This window comes from Citrus sinensis, chromosome 3, assembly GCF_022201045.2.
Source record: "Citrus sinensis cultivar Valencia sweet orange chromosome 3, DVS_A1.0, whole genome shotgun sequence".
Taxonomy (NCBI): Eukaryota; Viridiplantae; Streptophyta; class Magnoliopsida; order Sapindales; family Rutaceae; genus Citrus; species Citrus sinensis.
Window position 1 is genome coordinate 35,857,744 of NC_068558.1, and position 15,164 is coordinate 35,872,907.

The following is a 15,164-nucleotide window of genomic DNA, read 5'->3' on the forward strand; positions in this document are numbered from 1 at the left end:
CTGGAGATAATGCTTATACTTTTATTTGATTGCTATCATTAATCTGATTGAATAAACACGAGTGTTTCTAAAAAAAAAAACATTTTGAATTTGAATTTTGTTTTCGCTTTATTTGCTAGGGACTAGCAATAAGCTGGTTGGGGGGTGTGTTGAGTGTTAGAAAATGCATATTTATAAAGGAGAAAATTGTCATTTTACATTTCAAGTCTTACTAACAACCCTTACTTTTATGTATTTATCCTTCTTGTGATTTAATTACGTGTGTTTTATTTAATTAAGTATTTTATATATTTTAGGGGCATTATAGTCATTTCTCAATAAAGGAGAGATCATATGGCAAAACGGACATCACTTTTGAACTCAGGACGGTCGAAAACCTTAGGAGGAGCATAAAAGGAAAAATGACACTATTCACATGTACGGTACTATTCACGTGTACGGTACTGTCTACGTTAATGTTCACGACACTGTTCATATAGACGGATCGATGATGTGGCATTGACCGATGATGTGGCATTGACTGATGAGGTGTCACGATCCTGTTGGACTAAAATTCTTATGTATTGTTGATGGTAACGTAGCAGCATATCATTGGACGAAAAATCTCGCGTACGGTGCATGCATCACACAGGATTATTTTCAACCAAACCGCATTACTGTTCATCCGAGTCAAACCGTGTTACTGTTCATCCGCGTGGTCAAACCGTGGACTGTTGACCGATGACGTGGCGCAATCCTGAGCGTCCAAACTGTTTTTAATCCGATGGCCATGATTTACTCCATGTATCTATAAAAAGGGGGCCTCTCCCCCCTAATTTGATATCTCTGAATCCATTTTCTGTAATTCCCTCTCCATCTTGTATTTTCTTCGTATTTTAATAAATTTTCATTTTGCCCCTAGTTCAATTATGAGTGGCTAATTTTCTTTCAAGCTTGGGTTGAAGGTGAAGTCTCAACATGTGTCATGGGCTTAATTTGGTAAATTTATTTTCTCTTCCCCTCTAGTTTTTGTGGATGTTTTGACTTCTCGTCGACAAATAATACTAATCTTGTCTAGTACCGCCTTTGTTTCACCGGCCCTCTAGTACAAGGTTATTATTATTTGGCACGATAAGCCCTTAGCACCATATTGATTAGAGCGTGGTTCATGAGGTGTGGATTCCCCCCTCATGATTTAATTTGTATTAATAAGGAATATTTAGCCCATGGTGCATGTTGATACGGATCCAGATACCCAAGTACGTCATTTTAATAGATTTCTCTTCAATTTCTTCTCGCCATTGCAATTCCAATTTTAGAATTTATTATCGTCGTTTCAATTTAAGTTTTAGCATATTCCAAATCACTTCCACCACAATTCCAACCACCCATTTACAAAATTAATTCTACATATAATTAAAACCCACCTCCTCGTGGGATCGACACTCGTCACCATTAGTCTATACTACAATAGATTCGTGCGCTTGCGAGTACATTAAAATTTGCATAACAATGCGCCAACTATTTTTGGAGAAATATTTCCCTGCATCAAAAGCTGGCAGCATTCGAAAAGAAATTTGTGGAATCCGACAGTATGCGACTGACATGTGCCCTGCTATCCAAGAGGGTTCACATGAGCAGGCCAACGCAGTTGAGGGGTTCCTAGGCCAACCAAGACAAAGGTATGATCCCTACTCTAATTTTTACAATGAAGGGTGGAAGGATCACCCGAATTTTAGGTATGGGAACAAAAAACAAGGCATTTCTAATGTGGCACCGTCTCGACCACCGGGCTACCCCCAACACCGGGTGCAACAGCCTTACCAAGTTCAACCACCTCCACCTCCTCAAAATCAAGGTACGTCTTTGGAAGATCTTGTAAAAGCTCTCGCTACTAACTCTATGCAATTCCAACAGACTACCCAGACACAGCTTCAACATTTAGAAATCAAATTGGCCAACTAGCCACATCTATGAGTAGGATAGAGGGTAGAACTTCAGGAAAGTTACCTTCTCAACCAGAAATTAATCCAAAGGAGAATGCTAATGCTATGTCTCTTAAGAGCGGAAAGCAATTGGAACCATTATTAGCTAAGCCATCAAAAGTGTCCATAATATCATCGCACTCTGTGACTAATTCCTCCCCTGAGGCTCTTCCTTTAACAAGGAAAGATGATTCCCACTCTGCATTGCCAGTCGACCCATCTGACCAGGTAAGTAACCCATCACTTCGAATTAAGGCTCTTTCCATTTCTCCACCATTTCCTAGTAGGTTTAAACAATCCAAGAAAGAGGAGCAAGAAAAGGAGATCCTTGAGACCTTTCGTAAAGTAGAGGTAAATATTTCTTTACTTAATGTTATTAAACAGGTGTCGCGTTATGCAAAGTTTTTGAAGGAATTATGCAGCAACAAGTGAAAGTTGAGCAGTAACGAAAAAGTAAGTGTAGGAGAGAACATTTTTACTGTACTTCAAAGAAAACTTCCTCCTAAGTGCAAGGATCCAGGTACTTTTACTATCCCCTGCACTATTGGCAATACCAGATTCGAAAGATGTATGCTAGATTTAGGGGCCTCAATTAATGTTATACCATATTCGATTTATAATTCCTTGAATTTAGGTCCAATGGAAGAAACTGGTATAATTATTCAATTGGTTGATAGATCTAATTCTTATCCGAAGGGGGTTGTGGAAGATATTCTTGTGCAGGTCAATGAATTGGTCTTTCCAGCTGATTTTTATATCCTTGAAATGGACAATGAATCATCGCCCAATCCCACTCCTATTCTGTTGGGGCGACCATTCCTTAAGACAGCCCGAACCAAGATTGATGTTCACGATAGAACCCTCACAATGGAATTCAATGGTGAAGTAATCCGCTTCAATATATTTGAGGCAATGAGGTATCCTAGTGATGTACATTCTGTCTTTGCCATAGATGATATTAATACTTTGGTGTAGGATTTCTTTGAATAATCCGGTAATGACAGTTTTGAAATTGCCATAAGCAAAAATCTTACGAAAGATGATTCTAAGGAACAGGCAAATTTGATAAAGTTGGATGATGAGGTAGAGGAAGCTATGGGGATCTTAGATGGAGCAGTCACATTACGCACCAATGGGTATAATGTTTCTTACCTTGAATTGCCTTTATTAAACGAGAAACTTTTACCTTCAATTATGCAGGCACCTACCTTAGAACTTAAGCCACTCTCAGAGCACCTGCAATATATTTACTTGGGTGAAAATAAAACACTTCCAGTCATAATTGCTAAAACCCTCACTTCGGTTCAACAAGAAAAGCTAATTAGGGTGCTTCGGGATCACAAGATGGCGATTTGCTGGACCATTGCCGACATTAAGGGAATTAGTCCTTCCATGTGCATGCATCGCATTTTGCTAGAGGAATGGTCTAAACCAACGAGAGATGCACAACGCCGCCTTAATCCACCAATGATAGAAGTCGTAAAAAAAGAAATACTGAAACTCCTTAATGTGGGGATTATTTATCCCATTTCTGATAGTAAATGGGTGAGTCTTATGCAGGTAGTTCCAAAAAAATCAGGCATCACAGTGGTCAAGAATGAAGAAAACGAGCTTGTGCCAACAAGAGTTCAAACTGGGTGGAGAGTTTGCATTGACTATCGTAAACTGAATGCAGTCACTCGCAAGGATCATTTTCCTCTACCATTCATTGATCAAATGCTTGAAAGGTTAAGTGGTCACTCTCATTATTGTTTTCTTGATGGTTACTCAGGTTATAATCAGATCGTTATCGCTCCGGAAGACCAAGAGAAAACGACCTTCACATGCCCCTTCGGAATATTTGCTTACCGACACATGCCGTTTGGTCTCTGTAACGCTCCTGCCACTTTCCAAAGGTATATGATGAGTATTTTTTCTGATTATATGGAGAACATAATTGAGGTATTTATGGATGATTTTACAATTTATGGTGATTCTTTTGATAGATGTTTAGATAACCTTACACTTGTTCTTAAACGATGCATTGACACTAACCTTGTGCTTAATTGGGAAAAATGTCATTTTATGGTTAATAAAGGTATTGTACTAGGCCATGTTATTTCTGAAAAGGGGATTGAAGTTGATAAATCTAAGATAGATTTTATTCGCTCTTTATCACCTCCCACTAGTGTGAGGGAGGTTCGTTCTTTTCTTGGTCATGCAAGTTTCTATCGCAGGTTTATCAAGGACTTCTCCAAGATAGCATTACCCCTCTGTAATTTACTTCAAAAGGATGCAACATTTGACTTTAATGAAGAGTGCCAAAGAGCTTTTAAGAAGTTAAAAGAGGTTTTGGCATCGACCCATGTGATTCAACCACCGAACTGAGATTTACCATTTGAGATTATGTGCGATGCCAGTGACTATGCTATTGGAGTCGTGCTAGGCCAGCGTGTGGGCAAGCTTCCTCATGTCATTTATTATGCCTCTTGTACATTGAATGATGCACAACTTAACTACTCCACTATCGAAAAAGAACTTTTAGCAGTTATCTTTGCCTTAGAGAAATTTCATTCTTATTTAATTGGATCTAAGGTAATCGTTTACTCTGACCATGCAGCTATTAGGTACTTGCTCACAAAAAAGGATGTCAAGCCGCGCCTTATTCGATGGATACTTCTATTGCAAGAATTTGACTTAGAGATTCTAGATAAAAGAGGTTCTGAGAATTTGGTGGCAGATCATTTGAGTTGACTTATCCATGACGAAGATGCACTTCCATTGCATGAGAACTTTTCAAATGAGCAGTTATTACAGGTAGGTACAATAACTCCTTGGTATGCAGATATTGTTAATTACTTGATTACCATGACAGTACCTGAAGAAATAACCTGTGCACAAAAGGCCAAGATCAAGAGTGATGCCAAGTACTATGTGTGGGATGAGCCATACTTGTGGAAGCATTGTTCTAATCAAGTTATTAGAAGGTGCGTACTCGAAACTGAATTTACTTCAATTCTCACCTTTTGTCATACTTTGGCTTATGGAGGACATTTTGGACTAAAGTGAACAGCCCTTAAGGTACTTGCGAGCGGTTTTTATTGGCCATCACTATTTAAGGATGCATATTTGTTTTGCAAATCTTGTGATCGTTGTCAGAGAACAGGTAATTTGGGACCTAGAAATCAAATGCCGCAATCTCCCATTCTTATAGTTGAGATTTTTTATGTTTGGGGCATCGACTTCATGAGACCATTTCCTTCATCATTTGGTAATCTCTATATTGTTCTTGCGGTTGATTATGTTTCAAAATGGGTAGAAGCAAAAGCCACCCGAACTAATAATTCTAAGGTTGTGGTAGATTTTATAAAGAGTAACATCTTTACAAGGTTTGGAACACCAAAGGCAATTATCAGCGACAGAGGCACTCACTTTTATAACAGGTCAGTAGAAGCCCTCTTTCGAAAATACAACATCACTCACAAGGTATCTACATCTTACCATCCCCAAACTAGTGGGCAAGTTGAGGTGTCTAATAAGGAAGTGAAATCAATCCTTGAAAAGACAGTTAATCCAAATAGAAAGGACTAGAGCTTACGGCTTGATGATGCACTTTGGGCATATAGGACCGCATATAAAACTCCTATTGGTATGTCACCCTACAGGTTGGTATATGGTAAGTCTTGTCATCTTCCAGTGGAACTTGAACATAAAGCATGGTGGGCTGTGAAACAATGTAACGTGGAACTGGACGCCGCCGGCCAACATAGAAAGCTCCAATTGCAAGAATTAGAGGAAATTTGAAATGATGCCTATGAGAGTTCACGAATCTATAAGGAAAAGACTAAGGCTTTTCATGACAAGCAGATCTTGAGAAAGAATTTTGAAGTTGGACAAAAAGTTTTCCTATTTCATTCTCGCCTTAAATTGTTTCCAGGTAAGTTGCGTTCTCGATGGGTTGGGCCTTTTGTTGTTATTAATGTTTTTCCTCATTGTGCAGTTGAGATCAGGAGCTTAAAGATAGGTAAAGAGTTCAAAGTTAATGGTTATAGGTTGAAGCCTTACTATGAAAATTTTCAGACACTCAATGTAGAGGAGGCTCCACTTTATGAACCTTCATACGTTGATGAGTGAAACTTGAGAAACATGTCAGGCTGAGGACAATAAACCAAGCGCTTATTGGGAGGCAACCCAATGGCTGGAGAAAAGATTTTGAGAGCACGCCATAACAGATTTGATCTTTCTCCCTCTCATTCTCATTTACTTTACCCACTTTGTGTTGAATTTTGTTTGTTTCTGTTTGTGTGTCTCGTCTCATTTTCCCATGTTTAATTATGTCTTTTGTTAGCTTAGGCTTACATTGAGGACAATGTAAGAATTAAATGTAGGGGTGGATTTCGAACTTAATTTTTGTTGCTTTGTCTTTTTCTTTTTTTAAAAAAAAGAACAAAACCCAAAAAAAAAACATTGTTTTGAATATTAGCCAATGATAAGAATTTGATTGACAATGAATATGGTTCTTAGAAAGGGTTGAATATGACCTTAGTTTATACTTGATTCTTGTGTTGATTTCCTCTTAATTGAGATTCTTTAAACCATGAGCACTAATATCAATTCTTTTATAATTTTGTCTTAGAATTTGATATTAACGCAGCCTGAGTTGAGAATTTTAGATTGAGTAAATGACTGTTTGTCTTGATTCTTATCTCCACAATACAGTGTAGTATACACAGGCACCATAGTCAGAAATAGCTACCTATAACCTTTAAGAGTGAAGCTATCCTTGAGTAATTGGCCTATGTACCACCAGTATGTAGAGGATAATCTACCATGAGAAGAAGGCTACCTTAAGGGGTAGAGTGAAAGCTCCTGACTATAAAAAAAAATCAAAAGAAAATGCACACAAATACACGTGAAAGAAAAAAAATTGGAGATCAAGATGATAAGACTAGTTTGACCTACTCTTTTCTTTGTTCGAGGCAAAGGCTGTTGATATTGAAGATTTGGGAATGGATTTTAATTGAATTGATTCACACACACGCACTGAGAATCAAAAGAGAGATGGCATTAACTATTGAATTAAAGTTAGAACTTCGATAATATTTGAAATTTTCTTTGAGCTATATGACTTATGCAATCTTTGAGGCTAGTTTTATTTTAAATTCCTTTGTTCTTTTTCTACTAAAAAAAATAAAAATTGCAATGATGTTTGTGGGTATCATCGCTGAAGCCCTCACGAGACTATAACTCGTCCACTAGGGCCGCCTAGGGGTTTAAAGGCTTATTGTATACGCAAAATGCAATCGTGATTTCCTACGAAAGTGGACTAGTTTAGGTTTTCTTTCTATTTTTGTTCTAGATTTGCTCAAGGATGAACAAAGAGTAAGTGTGGGGGAATTTGATAAGTGCATATTTTCCATATATTTTGTTATTAATTTCTCCATCTTTTTCTTGTTTTGATCTTAAATATTCTAATTATTTTAGTTAATTTTTAATTGAATAGGGAATTAATTAATATACATATTTTACCCTTTATTATATATTTGCTAGTTATTTTTATTTCTTATTTTTAATTAATTATATTATTTTATTGAATAGGGAATTAATTGGAGATTGTGGATAAAAAGGGCATGAAGAAGTTCAAATTGAGAAGGAATAAAGATTAAATTGGAAGACAAAAATACAGTCAAGAATTGATAGAACCGAGTGGAAGAAATCAAAGCAATTAATCCAATTGAGAAATGTTGAATAATTAAAAGATTTAATTTTTCCAAGTGGCAATTGGAGTGCACATGCATGGCATTGCAAAAGTGGAAAGCAATTTAAATGGGCCCGCAATTGACTTTCAAAAGTTGGAATTAATGGCTTTTGGTGGCGTTAAATTGGAAAAGAGGGCAGCTGGAAGAAGGAAAAAAAACAAGATAGTAGCAGGTTGGAATCAATGATTTCAATTGCAGAACATAACCTAGATTAAATAATCTGAGCTTGTGTGTTTATTGCCTAGATCAACCTAATATCTTTCTTTGTTTAATGCTTCCATTATCTTAAATTTAAAGAGCTTGTTTTGAATTATTTAATGGTTAGAGATTAGGTGAAGATCTTATTTTGCCTAACGACACACTAAGGAAAGATTGAGACTAACAGAGCTTATTGTTGTCTACTGTTGATAGTTTCAAAATAAATTGATGATAGAATTGATATATTATGTGCATGTTTGGTGGTGGCGAATGATCCTTTAACCAAAGTTTTCATCATTATTATTTCTTTCTCCTTAATTAGAGCTTTTATTAAATTCTTGTTCGTAGTTTTAATTTATTTATTTCTTACTATTTAGTTAAAAATTCATAAACCCCCTTTTTATTTATAATTGGCATTTTTCTTTAGTTAGATTAATTTATATTATTACTACTATTATTTTATTTTAAATCTTGCTTTAGAGTTGATAATAAATATAACTAGCATAGTCACTGTGGAATCGATCCTTACTCGCTCTGTACTAATTATTTATATTAGTAGTAAGGTTTTAAATTTGGTGCACCTTAAGCTTCTGACACATAGCTCACCTCTGCATTCTGCCATCATACACTCTCACTTGTCAATATGGAATTCAATTGTCATACTTACTTCAAACTAAAATTAAGTCTAAAATTATTAAAATAAATAAATAGATCAAATTAAAGTGATAATAAAGAATGCAATAATGTAAAAGGGTAAAAGTAAACGGTTAACATAAAAAAAACAAAATTAAATAAGATGGTAAAGAGGGAGAGTTGTCTACAAAACCAAAGGATATCACAATAGGCTTGAAGTGGTTGTCTCCCCAATGGGTTGGCTCCTATGGAGCGCTTGATTTAAGGTCCTTCAGTCTGACCTTCTTTCATTGCTCAATAACTGGGTTCTTTAAGGAGTAACACCTCCTTTGAACAATCTGCTGCTGGATGTATGTAGTGCTTAACCGTGTGTCCACTAACCTTGAATTCTTGACCTGTTTGTTCATCTAAAAGATCAACAGCTCCATGAGGATAAAATTTGAGCAGCTTAAACGGGCCAGACCATCGTGACTTGAGCTTTCCCGGAAATAATCTTAGTCTTGTGTTGTGGAGCAATACTAATTGTCCAGGGCTAAATTTCCTGTGTTGAATATGCTTGTCGTGCCAGTGTTTTGTCCTCTCTTTATAAATTCTTGCATTTTCATATGAAAATAGCCGTAATTAATCAAACTCACAAAGCTGAATCTTTATTTGCTCTGCTGCAGCATGAATATCCCAATTTAATTTCTTCAGTGCCCAATGTGCTTTATGCTCTAGCTCTAGTGGCAAATGACAAGCCTTTCCATAAATAATTCGGTAAGGGGACATGCCGAGTGGAGTTTCAGTGATGTCTTTCCTTGTCAATGTGCTTGTGTCTGCTTCCAACCTTGACAGGTGATATGTTACTTGATTCTCAGTCCCCTTTCTATCTTTAATTTCCAGATCAAATTCTTGTAGCAATAAGATCCATCTTATTAATCTTGGCTTGGCATCTTTCTTTGAAATTAAGTATTTGATGACTGCATGGTCTGTATATACAGTCACTCTAGTGCCCACCAAGTAGGCTCTGAATTTGTCAAAAGCAAATACTACTGCTACCAATTCTTTCTCTGTAGTGGTGTAATTGATTTGAGTTTGAGTAGGAGTTTTGCTTGCATAGTATATGGAGTGAAAAACCTTATCCCTTATTTGCCCTAATACTGCTCCCACAGAATGGTCGCTAGCATCACACATCAATTCAAATGGTAAAGTCCAGTCTGGAGATATGATTACTAGAGTAGTGATCAGAGCTTTCTTTAATTCTCCAAATGCTTGATGACACTCTTTGTCAAAGAAAAAGGGTTTATCATGTTCCAGCAATGAGCATAATGGTTTAGCCACCTTGGAAAAATCCTTAATGAATCTTCTGTAAAATCCAACATGACCCAAAAAACTCCTAATACGCTTTACTGAAGTTGGAGGTGGCAGTTTATCTATTACCTCTATCTTGGCTTTGTCTACCTCAATGCCATCCTTGGATACCTTGTGACCCAACACTATTCCTTTTTGCACCATGAAATGGTATTTTTCCCAATTGAGTACTAAGTTGGTCATCTCACATCTTTTAAGAACTTTTTCTAGGTTGTGCAAACCATCATTGTATGTTTCTCCAAAAATTGAGAAGTCATCCATTAAAACTTCTAAAGTCTACTCTACCATGTCAAAAAATATAGACATCATGCATCTCTGAAAAGTTACTGGAGCATTGCATAACCCAAAGGGCATTCTTCTGAAGGTAAATGTTCCATAAGAACAAGTAAATGTTGTCTTCTCCTGATCTTATGGAGCTATAGCAATCTGGTTGTAGCCTGAATACCCATCTAAGAAACAATAGTATTGTTTTCTAGCAAGTCTATCCAACATCTGATCTATGAATGGAAGTGGAAAATGGTTTTTTCTTGTGGCTTTGTTGAGCTTCCTGTAATCCATACATACTCTCTATCCAGTTACTGTCCTTGTAGGAATAATTTCATTATTCTCATTAGCTATTACTGTTATCCCTCTCTTCTTTAGAATACATTGCGCTGGGCTCACCCATGAACTGTCTGATATTGGGTATATGATTCCAGCATCCAACCATTTGATGATTTCCTTATTCACCACTTCTTTCATGATTGGGTTCAACTTTCTCTGGTGCTCAACTGAATTGCTGGAGCAATCTTCTAGTAGGATTTTATACATACAAATTGATGGGCTTATCCCTTTTATATCTGTCATGGTCCATCCAATTGCTCTTCTGTATTTTCCAAGCAAATCTACTAAACTCTATTCTTGACCTGCATCCAAAGTAGAAGAGATGATTACAGGGAGTGTGTTATTTTGACCAAGATAAGCATATTTTAAATGCGAAGGTAACAGTTTTAATTCAAGACTATGAGGTGATTCAATAGATGGTAAAGTTATTTTTACTTCCCTGTCTGAAAGATTCAGATGTTCAATAAACATGGTGTGCCTATCAGATTGCTTTTCTTCCATCCAATCTATTTGGATTGTTGCAACATTTTCCTCTTCTACATCATCAAAGGTATTGACTTTGTCAAATGCCTTACTATAGCATCTATCCATTTTGTCTGCTACAACAAAATCCACTACACTCAGGAAATTGCAGTCTTCTACTTCGTCAGGGTTTCTCATAGCCTCTAGTACATTAAATGTGACTTGCTGATCATTCACTCTCATTGTGAGCTCTCTTTTATGCACATCTATCAGAGTCTTTCCAGTTGCTAGAAAAGGTCTTCCAAGTATAATGGGTACTTCTTTATCAGCTTCAAAATTCAGTACAATAAAATCCACTGGAAAGATGAATTTATCAACCTTCACCAGTACATCCTCTATTTTTCCTTCAGGGTATGCATGAGATCTGTCAGCCAATTGCAGAGTTACTGTTGTTGGTTTGCATTCCTCTATTCCAAGCTGCTTAAATACAGATAATGGCATCAAATTAATGCTAGCTCCCAGGTCACAGAGTGCTTTGCCAGCATACCTAGTTCCTATAGAACATGGTATTGTGAAACTCCCTAGATCTTTCACTTTTACTGGAATCTTATTTTGGAGCATATGACTGCTTTCCTATATTAAAGCAACAGTTTCAAACTCTCCCAGCCTTCTTTTTCTTGCCAAGATGTCCTTTAGAAATTTCACATAATTTGATATTTGCTCCAAAGCTTCCATAAAAGGTATGGTTATATGTAATTGCTTCAGCACTTCCAGGAATTTATTGAACTGCTTGTCCTGTTTTTGCTTCTGGAACCTTTGTGGGAAAGGTGGTGGATGTCTAACTGCTGGTTAGATTTAGGAGGTACCAAACTTTGTTTGTTTAGGTTGGTGCAGGTTGTGGTTACTGGTGTTGCAACTTCTTTTTCAGCATGTTCTGGCTGAATTTCTTCTGCAGTTGCTATAGCTTGGCCCATGTAGTCAGTGTCTTGATCGGGAGTTTTCTGTAACAGGCTTCATTTTTTAGTTGGTTTTTGTGCTGAATTGCATTCTATCCCATTTTTTGTCACCTCGACCGGGATATCAACATACTTTCCAGATCTCAAACTAATTACTTTGCAGTATTCTTTGCTCTCTCTCTCCTAGGGTCTTCTGTGTTGCTAGGTAGGCTTCCTTGACTTCTGCTGCTCATTGTTGTGGCTAGTTGTCCCATTTGATTCTCTAGGTTTCTCAAGGATACAGCTTGACTTTGCACAATTGCTTTATTCTTTGCAATATACTCCTTAATAAGTGTTTCCAATGAGGTGATTGGATCCTGACTGATATGCTTTTGCTCTTGACTTTGCTGATGAAAACCAGGTGGCTGTGTGTTTTTATTTTGTCCATTTAATGCTAGAGCATTTCGATTCTGACTGCTCCATGAGAAATTTGGGTGTTGTTTCCAGCTAGGGTTGTAAGTATTTGAATATGGGTTGTTCTGAGGTTGTCGATTGAAATTTCCCACATAGTTTACTGAAGCTGGATTCTCAGGACAACTATCAAAGTCATGCTCTTCACCACAGTATACACAAGAAAGTTCAACAACTTGCTTTACTGTTGCTGGAGTAGATGTCAAGGCTTTTACCATGTTAGTCAATAAGGTTACTTTTGCTGATAAAGCTATAATTGCATAAATGTTATGTACCCCTGCTGATCCTCTTGCTGCTGGTTGCCTGGCTGAAGGCCACTGGTAATTATTATTGGCAATTCTTTCTAGAATTTCATAAGCTTCAGTGTAAGATTTGGATAACAGAGCTCCATTTGCTGAAGCATCCACCATTAACCTTGTACTTAGATTCAACCCATTGTAGAAAGTTTCCAATTGTATGCAACAAGGAATACCATGATGAGGACACCTTCTAAGCAATTCCTTGAATCTTTCCCAAGCCTCGTACAAACTTTCATCTTCCAGTTGATGGAAGGAAGTAATCTCATTCCGCAACTTTGCATTTTTTGTTGGTGAGAAATATTTCATTAGGAATTTATCAGCCAATTCATTCCATGTAGTGATGGAATCAGATGGTAACGAATTTAACCATGCTCTTGCTCGATCTCTTAAGGAATAAGGAAAGAGTCTCAACCTTAAGGCATCTTGTGTTGCTCCAGCAATCTTGAAAGCATCACTTACTTCCAAGAATAATTTAAGATGGAGATGAGAATCTTCATTTGGCAATCCGTTGAATTGCCCAACTGTTTGCAACATTTGAAACATCACTGGCTTTAACTCAAAATTTGCTGTGTTTACTTCAGGTCTGACGATGCCAGGATGTACAACTTGAGGAGTTAGCACAGCATAATCTCTTATGGCTCTGTCTCTGTCTCTGTCATCAGCCATGTAAATAATATTGTTGTTGCCTAGCGGTCTCCCGTTAGCATGTTCATTCTGTTCTTCTTGAATGTTGACTGGTTGTAAAGGCCCGTGAGGGTTCAAATTTCCCTCATCCTGCAAATTATTCATGCCTGAAACAGTCTTTGAATTTCTTTGTTCTCTTCGCAATCTCCTGACAGTCCTTTCAATCTCAGGATCGAGTTGGAATACCACAGATCTGTCCTTGCGCATGCACGTATCGATCTGCCAATCAATAGAATGAATCAAGTCAAATTTGGTGCTATCACGATTTACTTCACACTTCAAAAATAAACAATCAATCCCCGGCAACGGCGCCAAAAACTTATTGATAAATTTTATAAGCAATAACTATCAATGCCCATGTGCAAATATACACAACAAGTAATAAAGTGATAAGTATTCAAGATCGTCTCCACAGGGATTGGTGTTATTTAGAATGGTATAGCACTCATAATAACGCAACTCAACTTGAAACCAAAACAAACAATTGTCAAATAATTTCTATCGTAATCAATAATTGAAATAAGAACTAAATAAGACAATACTGTAATGAAATAAACTAGATTAACTGTGTCTAAGATTCAATGGAGAATATAGTAGTTGAATGATCAAACTCTCCTAATGGGGTGACTGTTGTTTACCAAATTAGCACCAGTTGTTAGAATAAGTACTGCAGCACCGGCCAGAATAAATCGGCATCCTCAACTATCGCATGTTGGAAGTCTCATACCTTTAAATCTATTAACAATGACCAGTTGCTCATATATTTATGGTACGACATTATAACCTTTAATCTTTCTATCCTACAAGGTAAACACTTATATCTAGAGTATCACAAATCTTAACTTCAAGTATTGCCCTTATGGGATTCAAGATAACCTAATCTAGGAAACTCGACTTAAGAACAAGTAATACTATAATAATGTTCGCTAAGACATGCCCTTTTGCTGCTTTATCTTAACTGAAACTATTAAATGGGTGGTCAACTGAAATAACAGTTATATTCATAAAAACTATTAGAGTAAAATGTTACAGCAATACCATAACAACATATAAGAACAGTCAAGAACCCATTGGATTATTTGTCACTCAATTACAAGTAAATTTAGTTTATAATCTGGGTGAGAAAAATAAACATAAACATATACATATTGGTCTCGGAATACATCAAATCAATTAAAGGAAGAAGATAAATATAAGTTGAGAACGGTGAAAATCAAAGCCAAGTAATTCTGCACGATTCTCCAATGTTGCCGAAACAACACTCTTCAATTCTGATCTTCTTCTTCTTCGTTCCTTCTAATTATTCTAATGATAATTCCCTTCGCCCCCTTTCTTTGTGGTATTGCCTCCTTTTTATATTGCGAATTAGGGTAAACACAAGCCCATGAGCGTGCATGCGATAAATTAGGAAACATGTGTTGACCCATGCCTAAGTTTTCTCCCGCATTTACTTCCAGATAGCTACAGCACAGGTTGTTTTAACATCCGCAATAGCATTGTATTGCTCCCGATTGTGCTTTTCTTCTTTTATGGTCATCTTCTTTCTTTCTCTTGCTCATCTAATGTCTCAACATCCCCTCATGAATTAAGACTTTTCAAGAACCTACAATTATGCATCTGTTTTTAGCACAAATTACTATGATTCAAGCAAAACTTATTAATACTCAACTAAAATGAATGTTTAAGCAAAATGTAATCAAAATGTAATAAAAACATCTTATTTGTTCTCTAAATGATCTTGATTCAAGTCTAGAATTAATGTAATAACTCTCATTTCCTAGAGTTATCACTTCCTTAATGGCAGTTCTCTTAAGTCTCCATTTTTTT

At 36.6% G+C, this 15,164-nt stretch overlaps 1 protein-coding gene and 1 non-coding gene across 2 annotated transcripts; one reads left to right on the forward strand and one right to left on the reverse strand.

Moving 5' to 3' along the window:
- Positions 1–10,777: 10,777 nt before the first annotated feature.
- Positions 10,778–11,922, reverse strand: LOC127900800 (uncharacterized). Its single transcript, XM_052436033.1, has 2 exons — positions 11,854–11,922; positions 10,778–11,581 (listed from the first exon to the last, which is right to left on the reverse strand). Exons 1-2 carry the CDS (start codon positions 11,920–11,922, stop codon positions 10,778–10,780), a joined length of 873 nt encoding a protein of 290 aa, XP_052291993.1.
- A 900-nt stretch (positions 11,923–12,822) lies between these two features.
- On the forward strand, positions 12,823–12,929 carry LOC112496214 (small nucleolar RNA R71). The gene has a single exon (XR_003062712.2). It is a non-coding gene; the product is annotated as a small nucleolar RNA R71 (small nucleolar RNA).
- The last annotated feature ends 2,235 nt before the right edge of the window (positions 12,930–15,164 follow it).

Bases quoted from the DNA above. Each gene is read 5' to 3' on its own strand.
- LOC127900800 (XM_052436033.1), bottom strand. From the start codon at position 11,922: ATGGGCCAAGCTATAGCAACTGCAGAAGAAATTCAGCCAGAACATGCT. The intron at 11,582-11,853 runs GTAACCACAACC...GCTTTAATATAG, and splicing joins AAAAAGAAGTTGCAACACCA to GAAAGCAGTCATATGCTCCA.